Source organism: Neovison vison, chromosome 6 (assembly GCF_020171115.1).
Source record: "Neovison vison isolate M4711 chromosome 6, ASM_NN_V1, whole genome shotgun sequence".
Taxonomy (NCBI): Eukaryota; Metazoa; Chordata; class Mammalia; order Carnivora; family Mustelidae; genus Neogale; species Neogale vison.
In genome coordinates, this window is record NC_058096.1 from 66502654 (window position 1) to 66527036 (window position 24383).

General features: G+C 37.5%; 1 protein-coding gene across 1 annotated transcript in view; it reads right to left on the reverse strand.

Moving 5' to 3' along the window:
- GPR156 (G protein-coupled receptor 156) overlaps nucleotides 1–17215 on the reverse strand; it is a 60457-nt gene extending 43242 nt beyond the window's left edge. The window contains exons 1-2 of the mRNA XM_044251460.1: nucleotides 17123–17215; nucleotides 16701–16837 (exon numbers count right to left, since the gene is read on the reverse strand). Coding sequence (XP_044107395.1) covers nucleotides 16701–16837; nucleotides 17123–17215 — 230 coding nt within the window. The remainder of the gene's footprint in view (nucleotides 1–16700; nucleotides 16838–17122) is intronic.
- Nucleotides 17216–24383: the final 7168 nt, after the last annotated feature.

Here is a 24383-nt window from a genome sequence, read left to right on the forward strand (position 1 = left end):
AAGGGGTAGGGGTGGGGGTTGCAAAAAGAAGAGTATAAAGGTTAGAAGACAGTTCTTTGAAATTGCAGGACAGAGGTCTAAGGTGAAATTTCTCAGAATGGGAAATAATTGTTGGGTGTTCCATAAACAGTATTACCAGCTTGTTTTTCTTTTCTCTTTTTCTTTTAAAGAGTTCAGAGTATATAGGTGCAGATAAAACATGTTCCTAGAAAATTATATTCATAGATAAGCTTCTCTAATTTGCCAGTTCTTCTGTGCTGAGGCATGTTTTCTAGCAAACAAAATACACTAATAAATCTATCAGAGGCAGAAAAGCAGTGGGGGACAGCTGCAGCCACAGCATCCAGGAATGACAGTGATTAATTCCTACATCTGCTCCGTCAGATAGAAACAAAGGTCAGTGTGCATAGATTCGCCTCCTGAGCTCCACCTCCTCCTAAGGCACAAACACGAAAGAATAGCATCTTTCACCAGTGAAGTGGCAAAATTCGAAATGCCTGAAAAATGCTACCATCTGATAACCCCCATCCCAAAAAACAAGCTTTTGGTGGGATGGAGATTGAATAAGGCATAGAATAGGGTCAAATGGTGATTAATGTCATATTACTATCTAATCTTGTCAGGAACCGAATTCTGTGAAATTTCAATGCTCAGCTACATTTATGAAAATAAAAGAAAACAAAACTTAAGAACAAATCTTGATGAGGTAATTTGGTCAAAGTAAAAAAGGCTATTATGGTGAAGCCGCTGAACACATGTGGTACATTTGGTATTATGTAAATATGGTATTTGGAAGTTAACTCCGTCCTCATGTTAAAAGGCCCCTGAAGACATTGCCACTTTCTATCCATGACTCCTGCGATTACAGATCCTTGACAGTTTGAGGTGTTTTTTGTTTTGTTTTGTTTTTGTTTTTGTTTTTTTAAATAATCTTGGACTAGGAAAGGTACTTTTTAAGTGCAAAAGTTATACTTAGTTCAGTTAATTATCACAAAGGATATATCTATGTAACTATCTCCAGAGTTAAGAAAGAAAACATTATAACATTTCAAAATCTCTACTTATAATTATTAATCCTTTCCCCACTAAAAGCAAACCACCATCTTGACTTTCAACACTATACTTTAGTTATGTCTGATTTTGAGCTTTATATAAGGTGACTCATATAGTACATGCTCTTTTGTAGCTAGCTTTTAAATTTTATGTTTGTGAGATTCTTTTGGAACTTGCCATTTTCACTGCTGTATAGTATTCCACTGCAAGACTATAGTACAACTTACTCCTTTTACTACTAAAGGACATTTGGGGTAATTACAAATAATGTTGCTGTGAAAATCCTTTATATACAACTCTTTGTACAAATGTGCATACACTTCTGTATATAATTTAGAAGTGGATTTACTGGCTCACAAGACATATGTGTTGTTAATTTTATAAGACATATCAAATTACTTTCCAAAATGTTTATAACAATTTGCACTCTCACCATGAGCAGATGAGAATTTTATAACCTCACACCTTTATTTTAACATCACCTTTAAGTTTTAAGCCATTTGGTGTATGTTTCATAGTTTTAATCTGCTTTTTCCCTGCCATAAGCAACTGCTCATCTACCTTATGTCTCTGTAGATTTATCTGTTTTGGACATTTCACATAATTGGAACCTTACAATTTATAGTCTTTTGTGATTGCCTTCTTTCACTTAACATAATGCTTTGAAGATTCATCCATGTTGTAGCATTAATCAGGATTTCCCTTTTTTAAATTGTTGAATAATGTTCTATTTTATGGATATACAATTTCATTTATCCATGGATATTTGGATTATTTCTGCTTTGGGGATATTATGAATGCTGCTGTGAACATCCATATGCAAGTTTTTGTGTGGACATATATTTTCATTTTCTTGAGTATCTACTTAAACATCCAATTACTGGATAATATGGTAACTCTGCATTTAACATTTAGAGGAACTGCCAGATTATTTTCCACAGCAGCTGCACCATTTTTATTCCCATCAGCAGTATGTGAGGTTTCATTTTCTACACATCCTTGCAAACTCTTGTTTTCCTCTGTCTTTTTAAATTCTAGATGCATTAAGGGGGCATGAAGTAGTATCTCAGTGTAGTTTGGTTTGCATTTTTCTCATGGCTAATGTTGTCATACCTCTTTTCATGAGCCTATTGGCCCTTTACAGATCTTCTTTGGAGAAACGATTATCCAGATTCTTTTCTCATTTTAAAATTGGATTATTTATTTTTTAAAAAAAATTATTGTGAGTTGTAAGCATTTTTTATGTATTCTAGATACAAGATCCTTATCAAATAGATGATTTGAAAATACTTTCTCCCATTCTTTGAGTTCCTTTAGTTTTCTTGACTGTTTGTTTGTTTGTTTGTTTTTAAGACTTATTTATTTATTTATTTGACAGACAGAGGTCACAAGTGGGCAGAGAGAGAGGGGGAAGCAGGCTCCCCGCTGAGCAGAGAGCCCAATGTGGGGCTTGATCCCAGGACCCTGGGATCATGACCTGAGCCGAAGGCAGAGGCTTTAACCCACTGAGCCACCCAGGTGCTCCCTTGACTAGGGTTTTGAAGCACAAAATTTTTAATTTTGATGACACTGAATGTATTTTTCTTTTGTTGCTTGTGTTTGACATCATTCACTATGAATAGAAATTTTAATTTTTTTACTATTAACAATGGTACCATAAGAAAGTGTTATGGAATTCACCTTCACATTTACAGTAAACCTATCCATTCTAACCATCAATGTTCAGGATATAAAATTGAGAATTTTTTTCAGATACTATTAAAAAATAGTGCTGTCTCTTCTGATAAAATGACACACATCTTCCTTTTAGATTTTTTTTTTTTTTTAGGAAACTCAAGAATAATTTTTAAAACTTTTATTGAAGATAAATACTTCAATATTTTCATATTCAATATATTCAAAAAGATAAATGAAGATACACACTTGTGTAACCAGCATATAGGCCAAGAAACAAACATTGCCAGTGTTCCAGAAGCCTTCCTCTTGCTCCCTTCTGTCACTGTGCTCCCCCAACTTCCCCCTCAACTTAAAGGGTAACTACAATCTGGACTTCAAACATCATTGATTAAATTTGCTTTGTTTTGTGTTTCATATAAGTAGTTCCATATAGGGTCTCACCTTTATGCCTGGTTTCTTTTTTTTTTTTTTAAGATTTTATTTATTTATTTGACAGAAGAGATCACAAGTAGGCAGAGAGGCAGGCAGAGAAAGAGAGGGGAAGCAGGCTCCCCGCCGAGCAGAGAGCCTGATGTGGGGCTTGATCCCAAGACCCCGAGATCATGACCTGAGCCGAAGGTAGAGGCTTTAACCCCCTCAGCCACCCAGGCAAACCTATGCTTGGTTTCTTTAGCTTAACATTGTTTTTGTGAGTCATCCATATTGTTGCAGGTAGTTGTAGACTGTTAACGTTAAGACTGTATATAGGCAATCATTAAATAGACCATGATGTGTTTAGACATTAAACTATTGATGGCAAGTTGAGTAGTTTCTAGTTTGGCCCTATTAGAAATAGTTCTATTCAGAGCTATCTAGTATAGGTATTTCTGTGAATATATGCATGCAGTTTTTGTTAGAATTGCTGTAACATAGGGCATGAATATGTTCAGGTTTAGTAGATTCTGCTGAATGGTTTTTTGAAATGATTGTAACACTGTAAACTCTCATAACAATGCATGAGAATTTCAGATGCTCCCCATTCTTCCCAATACTTGGTATTGTCAGTCTTTTTTATTGTAGACATTCCAGTGAGTACATAGTGTTATCTCACTGTGGCTTTTCTTTGCATTTCCCTGATGACTAATGAATTTGAACACTTTTTCATTTGTTTATTGGCTACCTGGATATATTCTTTTATAAAGCATTTGTTCATATCTTTGCTCATTTGAAAACGATTGTGTTCTCTGTGCCTTTCTTATCTGTTCACAGTCCTTTATTTTGGATAAAAATCTTTTGATGATACATGCATTGAAAATATATTCTCCCTTTTATGACTTGCTTTTCTCCCTCTCTTAGGGTTTTTTAGTGAACATAAGGTCTTCTTAATATTACGTGGGGCAATTTGACAATATTTCCTTTTATGAATAGTGCTTTTTGTCTTCTACTTAAGATGTTTTTCTGTCCCAAGATTATGAAGATATTCTCCTATTTATCTTCCTGAAGCTTTATTGTTTGACTTTTTTATTTTGATCTATAGTCCATCAGTAGATGATTTTGTTGATGTAAGACTGAAGTTGCATTTTCCCCCCATGTGGATAGTCAACTGACCCAGGACCATTAATTAAAATGTGTCCATACTTGCTTGGCTCTGTTTCTGCTTCATTGGTTTATTTGTCTATCCTTGCCCCAAAGGCATACTTAGCATGTTTGAATCACTAGCTTTTTAATAAATCTGAATATACTGAAGTAGAAATCCTCCCACCTTGTCCATCTTTTTTCCAGGCTACTTTTGGCCCTTTGAAGCTCCATATAAATTTGGGAATCAGCTTGTTGAGTTTCACCAGAAAAGAAAAAAAGTTGGATTTTTATTGCAATTACACTGAATCCATATATCAATCTGGGGAGAAATTACATATATCTTTATAATATTGAGTCTTCTAATCTATAAACATAATATATCCTTCATTTATTTAGAAATTTTTAAACTTCTCTCAAAAATGTTTTATGACTTTCTATGTAGAGATACTGCATATCTTTTCCTAGCATATTAGTAGGGTTCAATCAGAGAACAGAACCAGTTGGAGATACAGGGATTTGTGACAGGCAATTGGTTTATGCCATTTTGAGGGCTGGTTAAGATGTCTTAAATTCCACTTTTTAGCCATTTGTATTCATGAATGAAGGCACTCAAGGAACATGACTTTAAGGGAGTGCCATAGGTGCCTCTTTCAAATGCTAAAGGTCTATTCTCAAAAAGCAGCCAGTTTTCCCATTAAATGTAAGTCAGGTCATGTTATTCCTCAGTTCCAAACCCTATAATGGCTCCCCATAATCTGGAGTAATGCTAAAGTCATTACAGTGACCTACAAGGCCTTACATGTTCTGCCCCGCTCCTCCATTACCTCTCTGACCTTATCTTTTCCTCTCTCTGCCTCATTTACCCAGTTCCAGCCACATTGGTCATCTTTCCTTCTTCATGGCCTTTGTAATTTCTGTTCCCTCTGCCTGGAATTGTTTTCACCTCATGACTTGTTTCTTTTGCCTTTCAAGTCCATACTCAAATGTTATCTTCTCAGTGCGTTCTTTCCCGACTGAACTCTGAAATAGCACCACCACCCGATGTTCCCCATTCACTTTCCCTGTTTTACTTTTCTTTCCTGCACTTATCATTAATATTCCATATATTAATATTCCATATATTTGACAGTTGTTTTATTTGTTTATTGCCTGCTCACCTCTGTAGGAAAGCAAAGTCCACAAGGGAAGGGAATTTTTGGCTACTTTGTTCTTTGATGTAATCCTAACACCAAGAATAGTACCTGATAGATTGTTGACTAATTCAATAAATATTTATTAAAATAATAGGCACATTTGTAAGAACCTAATTATGAGAAGGCCTTTTAAAAATACAGCATTCAGTGGCCAACAGGGCATCAAAAGCAAACAGATTTTTTTTAAAAGATTTTATTTATTTATTTGACAGAGATCACAAGTAGGCAGAGAGGCAGGCAGAGAGAGAGGAGGAAGCAGGCTCCCTGCTGAGCAGAGAGCCCCATGCGGGGCTCAATATGGGGCTTCATCCCAGGACCCTGGGATCATGACCTGAGCTGAAGGCAGAGGCTTAACCCACTGAGCCACCCAGGCGCCCCCAAAGCAAACAGATTTTAATGGTATGATAAGACTGAAAGGATCGTTTAGAATAAAAGGCTACAACCAGGAGAAATGGGAAACTGAGGCTCTGGATGTCATTCCCTGGGCTCCTGCGGGGACAAGCACCATGAGGGAAAGAAAAGAACAATGGAAAGCAATTGCTTACCTGTGGCATAATTTTAAGTAGAATTGCTACCATATTAAAGTTAAAGGATGAAAATATCCATCTTGTAAGAACTTAACCTTTATTGTCATAGCCTGTATTCTCGTCCATTTAATTTGTTCAGTCAGGAAACCTGGAGTATAGTCCAGGCACAATGCAGATACAGAAATGAGTAAGATGTAGTCCTAAGTTCAAGGAGCTCATTATCTGCCAGAGGAGACAGTGCTCTCCTCCTTCCAATCCAATCAGTTGTGATGGATCAATGACGTGCTTAACTGTAATGGTGGGTATGCAATGGGGGTGTGTGTCAACTTCATCTAGAGGTCATAGTGATTTAGGTCTGAATACAGGATGGGCAAACAGCATCAGAGGACTGTGTAGAAAACACTCCTATCCATTAAACCTGATCCTGCCTCATTAACTTCTTGCTGAATCATCCCTATTTCATCTCCCAGCCAGTACCCAAGAAAACCTCATGTCTGTTCATAATCCTAGATCTTGTCACCTTATTTCTGCTTCTCACCTCTTTTCCAGCACCATTTCTGAATGCCAATGACTTTGACCTCACGATACACCACTTACTTTTGGTTCTGTGCTCAAGCCTTTGGAAGTGATAACGGTTATGATTTTTTTCCAACGATGAAACTTAGTTTTCTTGTTGGATAAGTTCTTGCAAGAGCTGCTCCTGTCTCTGCCTCAGTTCAGTCCTAGGCTCTGCATACCTATCCCCAAATCAGCTATATGGATGGTATTTATTCTAGGTCTGTCTGGCTCCTTCTCCTTCTCCTTCTTCTTTTTTTTTTTTTTTAAGATTTTATTTATTTATGTGACACAGAGAGAGAGAGGGAATACAAGCAGGGGGAGTTGAAGAGGGACAAGCAGGCATCCTATGGAGCAGGGAGCCTGATGTGGGTCTCAATCCTGGGACCATGACCTGCGCTGAAGGCAGATGCTTAATGAGTGAGCCACCCAGGTGCCCTGGCTCTTCCTTCTTGGCCAATAACCCATCAAGCTAAGGATTATAGAGAAGATACCAGAAAGCTTTGTAGGGTACAATATTAGTGCAAACTTTCTCATAGCCAACAAGATGCCAACTGCTTTCCTTTCTTCCCCATCACCATCCCTTCAGCTCCAGTTATTTAAGTCACAAAGAGGGCAGACCTGAAACAAACAATATGGAAAAAAAAAATGCTATCCCTGCAGGCATTATTTTTTGAAAAGCTATTTTTAAAAAACCAGAATGTATTTTTTGGATCTGCTCATGTTTTTCCACCTCAGTGATGCATTTGAAGCTCCTGGGAATACTTAAATTACGTTCTACACAAAATCCTGAGCCAGTAGGTGTTCAGCTCAGCAAATATTTACTGAGGTAACATCTCTCCCCAGAAAAAGACCAGGCTTGTTATGACTCACTATAAAAATGGGGAATTTCTCAGGTTCAGATTCCCCTCCTTTAATGACAGCTCCCCATGTGTTCAAGCCTCCTCTTGGGTCCTGTATCATCCTCATGGGACTTGAGGGTATGGTAACCAGCACAAATGCAACATGAAGCTCTCACTACTGCTTTTGCCATGAATAATGAAGGACTCTGTCTCTGAGCCCGAGTCTCATGTCTTTTGTTAGCATCTATAAGATAGTAACAGGTTAACTTGTTAACCTGCAAGCAGGGCAAAAGCTCATCCCTACACAATTCTTATTATTCAAATTTCTTGATTTCCCAGGCAGTAAAATACAAGATCCTGGGGATGATTGTACAAATGCCACTTTCATTCTGATAAATAACATGTAAATTTATACTCATTATCACAAGTGACAGTGAGATAAGTTTTTGGAATAAAAGTTCTTTAATTGAATAAGTTTAGCTTCATACAGAACTTTGGACACTGCCCTTATTTTATGCATTACATAAGAGGCATCAGGAGAGCCTCTGGGCCTTAAGTACCTACTTTGCTCCAAGTTAAGTGATTATTAAACTATAAGAGGAATCTAGAAAAAAATAATGCATTCTCCCATGATAGTCATTAATATCTAACACAGTTATCAGATGGGTTTCAGGTGTCCCAACAGTACCCTTTAAGAAGGACAGCAGATATGGTGTACATTTTTCCTTCATGGGAACCTTCTCAGAAAAATAAGAATGTTTGTAGACTACATTTTGAAATAGCTTTATTGAATATAACTGCCATCCCATAAATTGCACATATTTAAGGTACATGATTTGGTAAGCTTTGATATATGTAACTATCTATGAAATACCACAATCAAGGTAATGAACATATCCATCACCCTTAAAAGTTTCTACATGTCCTTTTGTAATCCCTCCTTCTTGTGCCTCTGTGCCACCCTCCACCCACTGCAGGCAACTCTCATCTGATTTCTGTCACTACAGATTAGTTAGCAACAGATTAGGTAAATTTTCTATAATTCTGTATAATTGGAATTATATAGTATGCAAATTTTTTGCCTGGCTTCTTTTACTCAGCACAATTACTGTGAGATTCATCCAGGTTTTCCCAAGTATCAGCAATTCATACTTTTTAACGTTGAGTAGTATTTTATTGTATGGATACACTGTAACTTGTTTATTCATTCCCCTATTAATGGATATTTGTTCTGTTTCCAATCTTTAAAATAAAGCTGATGTGAACGTTGGTGTACAAGTCTTTGTATAGACATATAGTTTTATTTTTTTCTTGAGTAAAAACCAAAGGTGCGGAATGGTTGGATCATAGGGTAAGTGTATGTTGAACTTCTGAAGAAACTGCCAGACTGTTTTCCAAAGTGGTTGTGCCACATTGAAGTTTGACTAGCAATGTATACCAACCTTGACTTAGTCAATTTTTAAAAATTGTAGGTCAAGGAGGCAAAGATGGCAGAAGATTAGGGGACCCTATTTCAACTGGTCACCTGAATTGAATTAGATATCAATCAGACCACTCTGAACACCCACGAAATCAGCCTGAGATGTAAGAAGATATATCCAGACATCTACTAACAGAATATCTCTGGAGGTTGGTTTTAAGGTATGAACTGGGGAGCCGTGATTCTGCAGGCAGATATTGGAAGATAAATGTCTGTGCTGCCCAGAGCAATCTATACTTTCAATGCCACCCCGATCTAAATACCAACAGCATTCTTCAAAGTGCTGGAACAAACAATCCTAAAACTTGTATGGAACCAGAAAAGATCCCAAATCACCAAGAAAATGTTGAAAAAGAAAAACAAAGCTGAGGGCATCATGTTGGCTGATTCAAGTTATATTAGAAAACTGTGATCACCAAGACAGCATGGTACTGGCACAAAAACAGACACACAGACCAAGGGAACAGAACAGAAAGCCCAGATATGGACCCTCAACTCTATGGTCAAATAATCTTCAACAAAGCAGGAAAAAATATCCAAAGGAAAAAAGACAGTCTCTTCAATACATGGTGCTGGGAAAATTGGACAGCTATATACAGAAGAATGAAACTTGACCATTCTCTTACACCATATACAAAGTTAAACTCAAAATGGTTGAAAGACCTCAATGTGAGACAGGAATCCATCAAAATCCTAGAGGCAAACATAGGCAGTAACCTTTTTGACATTGGCCACAGAAACTTCTTTCAAGAAACATCTCCAAAGGCAAGGGAAACAAAAGCAAAAGTGAACTTTTGGGACTTCATCAAAATAAATAGTTTCTCAGCAAAGGAAACAGTCAACAAAACAAAGAGGTAACCCATGGAATGCGAGAAGATATTTGCAAATGACACTACAGATAAAGGGATGACATCCAAGATCTATAAAGAGCTCCTCAAACTCAATACCCAAAAATAAATAATCAAAGTCAAAAAATGAGCAGAAGACATGAATAGACACTTCTCAAAAGAAGACATACAAATGGCTAAGAGACATATGAAAAAATTTTCATCATCATTAGCCATCAGGGAAATTCAAATCAAAACCACATTGAGATGCCACCTTACCCCAGTTAGAATGGTAAAAATTGACAAGACAAGAAAAAACAAATGTTGGAGAAGTTCTGGAGAAAGGAGAACTCTCTTACATTGTTGGTGGGAATGCAAGTTGGTACAGCCACTTTGGAAAACAGTGTGGAGGCTCCTCAAACAATTAAAAATAGAGCTAACCTATGACCCAGCAATTGCATTACTGGGTATTTACCCCAAGGATACAGATGTAGTGAAAAGAAGGGCCATATGCATGCCAGTATTCATAGCAGCAATGTCCACAATAGCCAAACTATGGAAGAAGCCAAGATGCCCTTCAACAGATGAATGGATAAAGAAGATGTGGTCCATATATACGATCAAATATTATTCAGCCATCAGAAAGGATGAATACCCAACTTTTGCATCAACATGGCCAGGACTGGAGGAGATTATGCTAAGTGAAATAAGTCAAACACAGAAAGTCAATTATCATATGGTTTCACTTATTTGTGGAACGTAAGGAATAGCATGGAGAACATTAGGAGAAGGAAGGGAAAAATGAAGGGGGTTGGAAATCAGAGGGGGCAAAGAACCATGAGAGACTATGGACACCAAAAAACAAACTGAGGATTTTAGAGGGGAGGGAGGTAGGAGGATGGGTTAACCCAGTGATGGGTATTAAGGAGGGCATGTTTGCATGGAGAACTGGGTGTTATATGCAAACAATGCATCACGGAACACTACATCAAAAACTAATGGTGTACCCTATGGTGACAAACATAACATAATAAAAAAAGTAAAAATTGTAGCCATTGTTAAAAGAATGTAGCGACATTTAATTGTGGTTTGAATTTGCATTTCTCAAGGGGCACCTGAGTGGCTTGGTTGGTTAAGCATCTGACTTTGGCTCAGGTCATGAACTCAGGGTCCTGGGATAGTGGCCCACATTGGGGGGAGGCTCAGAGGAGAGCCTCCTTTTCCTTCTCCCTCTGCTGCTCCCCCAGCTTGTGCTCTCTCTCTGTGAAATAAAGAAATAAAATCTTTTTTTTTTTTAACAATGTCAGCTAGGATTGTAATGGTAATTGGGCTTAGTCTATAGATCAATTAAGAGAGAATTAACAATATTGAGTCTTCATGAGCACAGTATTTTTCCATTTATTTAGGATTTAATTTCTCTCACCAGTTTTACGGTTTTCAGCATATAAGTATTTCACAGTATTTGTTAGATTAGCAATATTATATAGCTTTTAGTGTACAAATATTTCATATTGTTATAGTTATCCTGAAATATTTCATATTTTTGATGCTATTGTAAATGGCAATGCATTTAAGTTCGCTTTTTCAGTTGTCTGTTTTTAGTATTTAGAAACACAGTTGAGTTTTGTAACTTAATCTCATTTACTTCAACCTTTCTAAACTCATTTATTAGTTCTAGTAGTTCTTTAACAAATAGATTCTATTGAATTTCCTACATACACAATCAGGTCACCAGAAGGTAAAGCCATTTTAATTCTTCCTTCCTAAACCAGGTTCCTTCCATTTCTTTTTCTTTTCTTATTGCACTGGCTAAAATCTCCATCACTGAGTAAAACTGGTGAGAGTGGAGATCTTGTCTTGTTTCTGATCTTAATGGGAAAGCAATCAGTCTTTTACCATGGGGTTGGCTATAGTTTTTTCTTTTTTTTCCACAGACGAACCTTGTTATGTTGAAGTAGTTCTCTTCTATTGCTAGTTTGTTGAGACTTTATCAGGAATGGATGTTGAATCTTGTCAAAATGCTTTATCTCTGTCTAGAAAGATGATCATTATTTTAAGTTTGTAAATAGGGTGAATTATATGATTAATCTTCGGATGTTAATTCAATCTTTCATTCCTGGGATAAATCTCATTTTGTCATGATCTATTATCCTTTTGGTATTTGGTTGGACTCAACTTGTTTAATTCTTATTTAGAATTTTGGATCTATGTCATGAAGGGTATTAAGTTACAGGGTTTTTTCCTTCTAATGTCTTCATTAGGTTTTGATACCAGGGTAATACAGACCTCATAGAATGATTTAGGGAATGCTCCATGATTTTCAGTGTTTCAGAAGATATTCTGTAAAACTGGTAATACTTCTTCAACAATAAAGACACAGATTAACTGGGAGCCTCTAGCTCAGGATCTCACACAAGGATGCTGTCCAGGAGCCAGCCATTGCTGCAGTCCTCCAAGGCTCAACTGGGTTAAAATGTACTTCCAATCTCATTGCTATTAGGCATTAGAAGATGTGTTTTCAAATTCACTGACATGGCTGTTAGTAAGCCTCAGTCCTTGCTGGATGCAGACTAGAAATCAGTTGCTTGCCATGTGGTCCTCCCCACAGGGCAGCTCACAACAAGAAGGTGGCCTCCCTCACAGTGAGCAAGTGAAAGAGAGAGATCTAAGGAAGGAAGCCAGTCTTTTTGTAACCTTATCCTAAAACTGATACCACATTAATAAGCAAGTCAGTAATTCTAGCCCATATTCAAAGACAGGGGTTTTCCCAAGAGTGTGACTATCAAGAGGTTGGGATTAATGCAGAACATTTTAAAGACTGTCTGCTAGTTGTTCTTTTTTTTAAAGATTTTATTTATTTATTTGACAGAGATCATAAGTAGGCAGAGAAACAGGCAGAGAGACAGAGGGGGAAGAAGTCTCCCTGCTGAGCAGAGAGCCCCGTGCGGGGCTTGACCCCAGGACCCTGGGATCATTACCTGAGCAGAAGGCAGAGACTTTAACCCACTGAGTCACCCAGGCACCCCTGCTATAGTTGTTCTTAACATTACCTTATTATCCTTCTAATATCTGTAGAATCTTGGGTGATGTCACCTCTCTTCCCTTATTTAGGTAGTTACATATTCTACTTTTCTCCCTCCTGATCATTTGAAGTAGAGATTGGTCAATTTTATTGACCTTAGCAAAGAACTTTGGTTTCATGGTTTGTTTCTGACTTTGTTTTTGTTGTTCTATTTCATCAATCTCCACTTTCATCTTTATTATTTCTTTTCTTCTGCTTATTTTGGGACTCAATTTGCTCTTTCTTTTTGTTTGTTTGTTTCATAAAGTAGATCTTTCCCCTATTCTAATATGGAGCCTAACACTATCATTTCCCTAAATGTATTGATTTAATGGTATTTAACAAATTTTGATATGTTATATTTTCATTTTCATTCAGTTTAAAATACTTCTTGGTTTCTCTTTGATTTCTTCTTTGACCATGAGTTATTTTAAAGTGTTCTATTTAGTTTCCAAATATTTCAAAACTTTCCAGAATTCTTTCTGTTATGGATTTCTAATTTAATTCTATTGTAGTATGAATTGAACCCTTTTAAATTTAATGAGACTTTTTCTATGACCCAGAATATGATCTATCTTGGTAAATGTTCCATGTGTACTTGAAGAGAATGTGTATTCTGCTGGTGTTGGATGTAGGATTATATAAATGTCAATTAGGTCAAGTTGGTTGATAGTGCTGTTCAAGTCTTCTTTATCTTTACTGATTTTCTTTCACAGACTACATTTTTAAAACTTTATCAAAAATGTATCTGCATCCAAACTTGAACATCACATAATATTTAATTTTATTAGAATATTTTTCTTCCTCTGGTGCTACACAGACACAGACACACACACACACACACACACACACTCACAAATTTAGAGAGCAAAGAACTGAAATGAAATGATCTGTGATGCTGCACCTTTGAATAAATTTTATCATTTAAGAAAGCACTTTGAAACTGGGTTATTTTATCTTTCCTTGCCTGAACTTGTAAGCTACTTAATTGTAAAATATGTTTCTATTCACGGTGCCTCTTATTATTTTATTCTTTATGTCAAGTCATGCTCCTACTGCAAGCAAAACAGGCAGCAAAATCTTTACTGGAATGAAAGATATATAGGTGTTTCTACTACAACACTCTTTATAAGTGTTCCTATTTTAACAGGATATATAAATGTTTTAAAAAGTTGCATTCTACATAATTGTGTATAAAAATAATGGGTTATGGGAAAAATGGTATGGGGCCAAAACAGCTGGAACATATTTAACTTTGTAACCAAAATACTAATAAAAATAATGATCATCCAATTAAAAACTAGCACTCAGCAAATGTCAATTACCACCATTTGTACACAAGTCACAGTTGATTTTTGCAGCCTTAAATCTGCAAGATGTACATACTAGAGGACATTCACTTCCAGTAGATAACATTATAATCCAAATTAAAAATCTGCTCTGGATCTGTGCTTCTTCAACAATTAATTGTTTTTAAACACATGGGAAATACCTTCTCTACTTCACCATCTACTCCTAGGTAGCCTCACAGTATAGGAGGTACAACAGTTCTTAAAGCCATTAAACCAGCTACTACTTGCACTGCCATGGTAGTGCAATATTCTTAGCTTAAGGCTTTCTTCTTTATTTGTAGGAAGTCTTGGCCGTGAATGCTTTAAACCATTGATGTGCTGGGGGAAAATTACATATGAACCAATGGTACTATTTTCTTATTTGCCAGGTGGGTATTAAATTGCACTACAAAAACCTGTTGCAGCTGAAGAGACTGTACTCCATAGTTCTCTATAGTAGAGAACTACTCTATAGTTCTCTAACTTTGAAATGCATGATTTTCCCAGTCATTCTCTTGGCAGCAGTCACCATTGGGATATAAATATCCTTCCTCCCAGGGTCACTGAAAATATATTTACTGAGCACCTATTATGTTCCAGAGTTTGTTCTAAAGGCTGAAGACAGTGGTGAGCATGGCAGACGAAGTCCCTGTGCTCACAGACTCTATATTTTAATGGGGGATACAGACAATAAACAGGCAAATAAATAAATATGGTGATATCAGAGAGTTATAATTGCTATGAAGAAAATAAAACAGGGTGATAATATATGGAATGAAATACTGGGGTTGGGTGGTCATTCTGTAGATAAGCCACTCTGGATAGAATGATCAGAAAAGGCTCCTCCAAAGAGATGACTTTTGAACCAAGACCTATAAGATGAGAAGGAAACAGTCACAGGAAGATCTGGAGAAGACGGTTAGGCAGTGGGAACACAAGGGGACAGTAAGTAAAAGGACTTGAGGTAGGAGCAGACTTAGTGAATTTGAGGAACAGAATGAAAAGTGGCTGGGCAGCATCAGAGGTATACTAAGGTTTGATTGCCATGAGTCACAACCATGCTGAGGTTAACAGAGCCATTCAAGTCACTGCTATTTAATAATTCCATGTCCTCCATGTCTCAAATGGCCAATGGTGCCCCAAAATGCCTGCTAGACAAATCCAACGGATAGACCCTCATCTGAGTTCCAAACCCAGGCAATGGAGCACAGGTGATCATCTCAAAGTATAAGGTTGGAGAGGGACCAGACAAGTTTCACCTCTCTGAGGCAGTTGTTGGAATCTGATGTGGACTCCATCTAGAATTTAGCTGTGGGCAAAGAAGAGGGAGCTAGAGCAGGGCTTCTCAGGTGACAGGCTGGGACAGTAGGAGCAGGATGATGGTAAAGAGTGTTGGTGTGGGAGAGATGGGGTGGGCCCTGAAGGAAGAATCCAATAGCAGTGAAGGCAGAATTCTGCAAGCCCCTTCAAAAAAAGGCTTCACTTAGTTTCTTTTGCCAGCCCTGGAAGCCATGGATACCTACCCTGATGAGCCACTGACTGGCTTGCTCTTTCCTTTCTCTTTCTTTCTTTCTTTCTTTCTTTCTCTCTCTCTCTCTCTTTCTCTCTCCCTCCCTGCCTTCCTCCCTCCCTCCCTCCCTTCCTTTTCTTCCCCCTTTTTTTTCTTCCCTTCTCTCCTTCCTTCCTTCCCTTTAAAGATTTTATATGTTTATTTGAAAGAGAGAATTCATGTATGAGATAGAATGAGCTGAGGGAAAGGCAGGTGGAGAGGGAGAAGCAGACTCCACACTGAGCAGGGAGCCTGATGCGACTTGATCCCAGGACTCTGGGATCATGACCTGAGCCAAAGGCAGATGCTTAACTGACTGAGCCCTTCAGGTACCTGAGTCAGTGACTTTTCTAACCAACCAGAAATTATCTAATATGTCAGCAGAAGAGTAGGGCTTTACCATTTTCTTCAGATACCTTAGCCCACTTAGTCTGGTTCCAAACTATATTGGCCATGGACTTTAATATTGCTTTTGATTATTTATCTACATGCTCTATGTTTTTAAGACAAATACCTCATTTTCTATGATGAAAACAGAGAAAAAGGGAGGGAAAACCTAAGAGACTCTTAATTCTAGGAAGCAAACTGAGGGTTGCTGGAGGGGAGGTGAATGGGGGGATGGGGTAAGAGGGTGATAGGCATTAAGGAGGGCACTTGTTGTGATGAGCACTGGGTGTTGTAGGCAACTGGTGAGTCACTAAATTCGACTCTTAAAACTATTTAAAAAACAAACAAACAAAACCCCCCAATACCTCATTTTCTCAGAAGGATCATACCTCTCCTTTATGAGGAGAGACTCTTCATTTTCCTCTTTGGATATCCTTGTGGTAGTTACCACAATACTGGGCTAGATTATTTTTCCTCATAAGGAAACTGTACTGCAAGGCCAGGATGATTTCAGGGGAACTACTCACATAGTTTAATGCCACAATAGGAGATAAGCTTTACTGATACCTCCTAACAGCTCATGATGTCAAAATGATACTAATACTGTGGGTTTCATGATTCAGGCTACAGGGGGTGAGAAACTACTTATGGGGCTACTTACCTGTTATTCCTGCAGCGAATTGTGAAGCCAAGAAAGAAGACTATCAGAAGAAGTCCACAGCTGAGAAATGTCCAAACAATACCCAAGAGGACAGGAGATAATGAAGAAATGGTCTTACTGCTATAGTGGGAAGAGGTCTGAGAACAGAATAAAGAGAAACTGTTAGGAATGAAGGCTCTTTTATAGCTTAAACACGAACTTCCCCACCATTCCCAAAGCTGGAGAATATGTGTCCTGCATGAGCATTTCCTCTTCCTCTTCCTCTTCCTCTTCCTCCTCACTTCCTCCTCCTCCTCCCCCCCATTTCCTCCTTTTCCTCCTCCTACTCCTCACCCCTACCACTGCACCACCACCACTAACAACAGCAGCAACAACAAGGTGTATATCTGAGCAGCCCTGACAATCCATGGCTGTCAACTCACAATTGTCCTGCAGAGATCATGAAGAGGACTCCGATCCAGCTCCTGGCCAGGAATACTGTCACACAATTCAGAACAGTTTATTTCAGGCTCCATGTCATCACATGCCCCTTTTGGTATGTACTTATTCACAGTCTTGGTTACCTGCTGGTCGTTAGCCAGCACATCTTAGACTAAAACACAAGAACAATTCAAATCTTTTCTTCAGAGGCACCATTTTGGAGCTGGCTCTTGGCTCAGAATCTGGGATGAACAACTGGTTCAGGTGGAAGTGAAGGGTTATTTCACCAGGATCCTTCATCAGACACCCTCCAGGCTCTCCGTGTGTCCCGCTGGCAGTGCAGACCACAGGAGCCAAGAGCGGGCATCTTTGTAACCATTAGATCACACAAAGTGATGATTCTGGCTTGCCACCAGATGGCAGTCACTGCTCCAAGTACTCACACAGGTCCAGAAGGAAAGGAAGGCAATTAAACCTGTTAACAAACAAATTATGAGTTGTGTGTGTGTGTATATATTACACACACACATATAGACACACATTACATATATAAAAACATATATAACATAAATTATATATATTATGTTAATATATAATATATATAAATGGTTTATTACAGAGGTTTAAGAATATTATTTTATACATTTTAATTACACATAGTTATATTTTTATTTTATATATGTACTTTATTACACATAACAATGGCTTAACATATATTTAAATAAATATATTTTTAAGCCTCTATAATAAAAACATTTTAAAAATAAAGGCAAAGCTCATTTAACAATTTATAGATATAAAGTTTAACAGTCTCTTTTCAGATCCTTTCTTTGGCCGAGCCTATAAGACCTTTAGTTTAATCATGTGAGGCCCATCTTCCTTTTTTCTCTTCTGGGAAATCTCCTGTCCTCCCAAGATCTTTCCATGCAACTTATGGCTTAAGCCCTCTCTGATCCTGAGTGGAAGTGGCCTTGGGAGACCCATGCTGTCTGCATGAAATGTCAAGAACTCCAGTCACTGGAGTTCTTGTTTACTCAGTAAGTAGAGGAACATCCCAGGTCCAGGCAGCAGGAGGGGGGGGTTCAGAATGATACAGAAACCCTTTGACAAAAGGTTTTTGTTTGTTTTCAAACTTGTAGACTCCTAGAAGTGGGATTGCCTACTCAGGTAATAGGGAGAGAAACTGAGGAGCTCTAGGAATTCCTACAGTGTAAATGAGTGGTATTTCTCTTGGAAGATGCTTGCAATATGAATACCATGATCTAAAAAGAAGCTCAATTTACAGAACAAAAGTAGAAATGCAGATAGGCTCAGATTACCCTCAACAGAAAAGGTAGACATGTTCCTAATTCTTCAAAGCAATCTATTCCCTGAAAGACAAGACAGATTAGAAATTTTACCAATGGGAACTTGAAAGAGGGTGACACTTCTGTTTTGTGTTTCTGAAACAGCTTAGCACAGTTTTCTTGTATTGTGGAGGGAAATTGGAACAGGAAAAAATATCAATTATTATTATTTCAATAGCCACTGAACTTAGAACTTGTGTTTAAGCCAGAACAATAGTGACAGGTGTAGAATGCCATCTTTGGATTCTGCATGCTTAGGCATGAACAATATAGCACCAGGTGTTGCCCATTCATTGGCCTCTCATATGTTCCTGAATTATTTACCAGGTTCATTACAATGAAATCCCAAGAGAACTAAAAGCCACTATCTTCCATCAGTACATTAAAATTCTTGTACAGACTGTCCAATTACTGAATGCAAAATTAAGAACTAAATATACAAGCATGGCTATTTGCATCCTACTTCAGTTGAAATTTTATTGCTGCAAAGACTATTTTTTTTTCCTTTTCCTCTTTTTAAGCTTGGATCTCCCCTATTGTGTCCAATATTGTAAACCACAGGGAAGCTATTCTACATGAAGGACTGAAAGAGTTATTTTTTCTATATTGCCCTTTTAATCATACTGACAAATAAATATATACTTATATTTGAAGCATTATTAAAACCATGCTAGTTTATCCTTACATTATACATATAGAAATACACATCAGTGTGTGTGAGTGAGTGTGTGTGTGTGTAAAACCTCATTCATTCTTACAACAATGTCATGTGAGGTAAACAACATCATTCCTCATTTTTAAATAAGAAAATTGAAGAGCAGAGTAGAGAACCTGTTTCCACATCTGCATAGGCACCACTTGAACACAAGAATTTACATTCCAAGGTCAATATCCACCCACTGTCCACCCTACGGGGGCAAACTCTAAGCTGGCCTCTCCAAAGAAGACACCAAATGGCTTGTTGGGGGTTCTTCAGTTCCCTAAGTTTAACGTCTAGGAGTTCCCTGGAGTATGGCACATAATAGGGTCTCTATACCAGTAATTCTCAACCGAAGCAATTTTGTATCTCCAGAGGATATTTGGCAAAGTCTAGAGATATTATGGTTGTCGAAATTGAAATGGGTGCTACTGACATCTAGTAAGTAGAGGCCAGGGATGCTGCTAAGCATATCACAATTCATAGAATAGTCCAAACAACGAAGAATTATCCAGCTCCAAATGAGAATAATTCTAAAGTTGAGAAACCTTGGTCAGCACTGTGGATCTGAGAAGTACTAACAATCTCAAGCTCACATTATCTTTGGGAGATTCTGTGAATATGATGGGGTAGTACATATGAACATAAATTCCCTGGGGGGATAAATTCCAATGGTTCCCTTGGACAGACTGAAATCACTGGCATGGAACTTTGAATGCTAAGCCCCCATTTGGTCCATGGATATCTAGTGCAGGAACTTACATACCATGATACTGTGTTCTGCCATGGAGCAGGCATTCAACTCCAACATTAGCGTATATCCAGAGATTCATACAGGAGGAGCTGGTGAAACAGTGAATGACTTAGTCATTGAGAGGAGAGTTGAATGATTTCAAAAAGTGTTGATTGGGAAATTGAGTGGGGAGTAGTGTGTCAGATAGCATAATGGTAAGGGATTTGACAACAAGATAGATACAGAATCCAAGGCACAAAGAGAAAGATTTGCTAGGCAACTCTAGAAACAACCCTTGCCACCCCACCCCCTCCAATCTCCAGACATAAACTATCTAGGCCACAGACGTTAGGAGACCCAACACTCTACACACGGTGGGGCTTACAATTTATTTGACAGATTACAAAGTCCTGTCCGGTGATTAGGATCAGGAAAATAGGTAGTGTGTTAGCTACACTGTTGTCAAGTGTAGGATAGTCTATTACAACTTTGAATGGCACTATGTCTTTCCATAAAATCCCTCCCTTTTCTTCTATATATTATTTATGGCTATTGAAAAACTAGTCCTGCAACTATTGTCTGAAAAAGTACAGTTGGTAGGATTCTGCTTCATAAAGAATCAACTGCTATAAAAATTGCCTTCCTACTGTAAACTATTTGAAAACTAGACAATAGACAGGAAATTGTTCTTTTCAGACACTGGATAGCAGTTATAGAACTGTGGAAAACAAGTGAGGTGAATCTTACAATGATGGACATATATATAAAGAAATATAAAAAATATTCTTTCAGTGATGATAATTGACCTGAAGTTATTGCCTAGAGGCAGTTTCCAGGCCACATCCCAGGAAGGAAACCCAAACATAATCTATGGCTTGCTGAGGGAAGGAGAATAGATTAGAGTTTGGGGAGGTCAAAGCAATTAGAATTTATAAGGTGGAGGAATGAAGAAGAGGAAGATACAAAGATAGAGAGGGCTTTGGAAATCTGAAAGGTAGCTCCTTAGCCTTTTTCTGAGTACTGAACTAGGCATGAATGAGAAGAACCTACTTGAGATGGAATACAACCACTAGTAAGTAACTGAACAATTCCTGGATCTCACACAGGGCTGGGAATGCTTTGCATTCCTACCAGCCAGAATGGAGAAGCCTCATATTATATGACATTCAACAGAATCTTCATAAAGGTCATATCTTAGTAGGGGAAGTAAATACTAGAAGCTACTCTAGTCTAGGTACTACTGGACTCCAGTCTAGTCTTTTGGGAAGACCTGTCCTAATAATGCTTAAAAGAAAGCCCCAAAAGGATGAAATTTATCCAGAAAAAAATGAACTGCTTTCCAGAACACAACCCAATGTCCTTTAAAGGAATACAAGATGCAGTACTCAAAAACATAAAACTCAAAACCTCCATCATCAAATAAAAAATTACCAGGCATGCAAAGAAGCAATAAGTATGACTTAAAACCATACATTAAGGGGCGCCTGGGTGGCTCAGTGGGTTAAAGCCTCTGCCTTCGGCTCAGGTCATGATCCCAGGGTCCTGGGATGGAGCCCTGCATCGGGCTCTCTGCTCAGCGGGGAGCCTGCTTCCCTTCCTCTCTCTCTGCTTGTGTCTACTACTACTGTCTGTCCAATGGAAAAATAAAATCTTTAAAAAAAAAAAACATACATTAAAAAAAAAATGAATTGGGACACCTGGGTGGCTGAGTTGGTTAAGTGCCTGACTCTTGATTTCAGCTCAGGTCATGATCTCAGAGTTATGAGATTGAGCCCCGAAGTGGGCTCTTTGCTCAGTGGAGAGTCTGCTCGAGATTCTCCCACTGCTCCTCCTCCCTGTCCACTCTCTCTAAAATAAATATACACATATTTAAAAAAATAAAAGTCAATAAAAACAAATACAGAAATAATATAATCAGTACAGAGGAACCTTTAAACAACTATTATAAATATGATCAAAGATATGAAACAGAACATGAACAAAATGAGGAGAGAAGTGAACAGTATAAAAAAGACCCAAATAGAATTCTAGAGATAAAAATATAATCCTGAAATTAAAAATACAATAGATTAGATGCTACAAAGATAAAATAATGGTTAGAGACAAAGCATTAGAAATTATCCAAAATGAAGCACAGAGAGAAAAACAATTGATAAGAATGGACATAGCCTCAGTGACTTAATGAAACAATAGCAAGCGCTCTAATGTACACATAAATGGATCCCAGGGGATAAAAGTGGGGGAGGAAGGAAATAGAAGAAAATACTTGAAAGAAATCATCAAAAAATTTTCACATTTGATAAAACGTATATACATCCAGATCAAGAAGCTCAACCAAACCCAAGCAGAATAAATGTTAAAACACACATGCATACATTAATATACAGTATAAGGAAATTACTAAAAATGTGCAATAAAGTCTTAGATGCAGCTAGACTATGTACAGAAGAATAACAGTAAGACTCACAATAGATTTCTCATTGGAAATTATTTAAGCCATGAGAACTGAATGACACCTTACAGAAATGAAAGAAAAATAAAGTCAACCCAGAATATAACACCCAGTGAAAATGTGAAAATGTGTTTCAGTGAAAAGGTTTTAAACAAAAAAGGTATTTTGAGATAAAGAAAATTGGAGAGATATGCACTACCAGAAATGTTAGAGGAAGTTCTTCAGGCAGAAGAAAAATGATATCACATGCAAATCTGGATCTTTATAAAGGAATGAAGGGTGCTAGAAGTGGTAAATTTGTTGGTAAATCCAAAAAAGTGTTTTTGTTACTTTTTAAAGCAATGCTTATAAGCATGTACCTATTATAAAAACAGACATATACTGAATTCTCCTTTACACCCATATCCTCTACATCCTCTCATTTTTCAAACACAACTTCCTTGGTTTATATTCGCATTGTGAGCCGAGTTGGTGCCTGCATTACCAACAATAAAGCTGAATCAAGAAAGGCTTCCAGGGCCATGAAGCTATGAGATGAATGTGAAAGGAAAGACTGAATATACATTTATGCAGAAAAGGAATGGTTATACATTCCTTTTCCCGCAGAATTCTGTTGCTAATACTCATTCAGTTAAATTTTTTTTTTGAAACTAACAGTGTGACAGACACGTTCTAGGCATCTAGAACCAGTGGAATACACTGGTGAACAAAAGAAAATCCCTGTCTTTACAGAATTCATATTACAACAGGGGGACACCAAACAATAACCAGTGTACATAATAGCTAAATAAATTAAATAATATTTTGAAGGTGTTAAAGACAATGGAGAGAAAGGTAGATCAAAGCAAGAACATTTGGAAATGTCCTGGGGGAATGAAGCAATTTTAAATGAGGTTGCCAGGTTTGGCCACATAAATAATAATATCAAAGGTTAATTCCATAGTGAAAATTACAACAGCTTTCTACATCAATCTCTTTCCTGTTCTTATAGGGAATATTCAGAACCATATAACAATGATCAGATAAGCAAACAAAGCTTTGGGAGGATTTACTTCTTCCCTTTTCACCAGCAATTTCTAACACGTCAGGTAACCCTCATAGAGTATTTACAGTTCTCTGTTTAGGCCCAGTTCCACCATCTACAGAAACTTCTTATGCACATCCTCCACTGGACTTTCCCTCTTTGATCTAATTCCATTAGATGTTCATATTTTAGTGACTCCTGAGAGTTTTCCTTTGCTGTTCTTGTTTGCAGTTTTAGTTAAACTGCCTTTAAATTCATAGATATTTCTTAAGCTCAGAAAAGTATAAGGAAGAAAATATCAAACACCAAATTTTTTAAAAAGGTTTTACTTACTTGAGAAAGAGAGAGAGAGGGAAAGGGAGAAGCAGACTTCCCACTAAGCAGGGAGCCGCATATGGGGCTCGATGTGGAGCTCAATCCCAGGACCCTGAGATCATGACTTAAACTGAAGGCAGACATTCCACCTACTGAGCAACCCAGTCACCCCAAACACCCAGAATTAAGTACTAACACCTTGGCATATTCTTTGCAGACCACTCCTCCCACCTACCAGTCCCCTCAACTCCTGAGAAAAATCAATCTATTACTTTTATATAATAATTAGTTTTTAAAAATGAGGACTATCTTAATTTTTAAAAAAGAATGAGAAAGTATCTACATACTGCTATGAATTCCAGGACAGATTATCTTTTAAAAAGCAAGATGCAACGCAACATACACAGTGTGCTACCTTTTGTATAATAAAAGATATGAAATCCAGATAGGTCATTGGATTATTTTCAAAAAGAAACAATAAGAGAATAAAATCATTACCAATAAGAGGAGGAAAAGAAAATGGGGGCGAGGACAGGGAGGTAAAATAGATCTCTCAATGTTTATAGTTTTGACTCTGAAACCATGTAAATTTACTTAATTTAAAAGCAAAATTGAATCAGAAAGAAAGTCAATATCTAAAAATTAAAAACAAATTAAATTATCTAACTGTACTGAGTTGATAGTATAACTTAATCA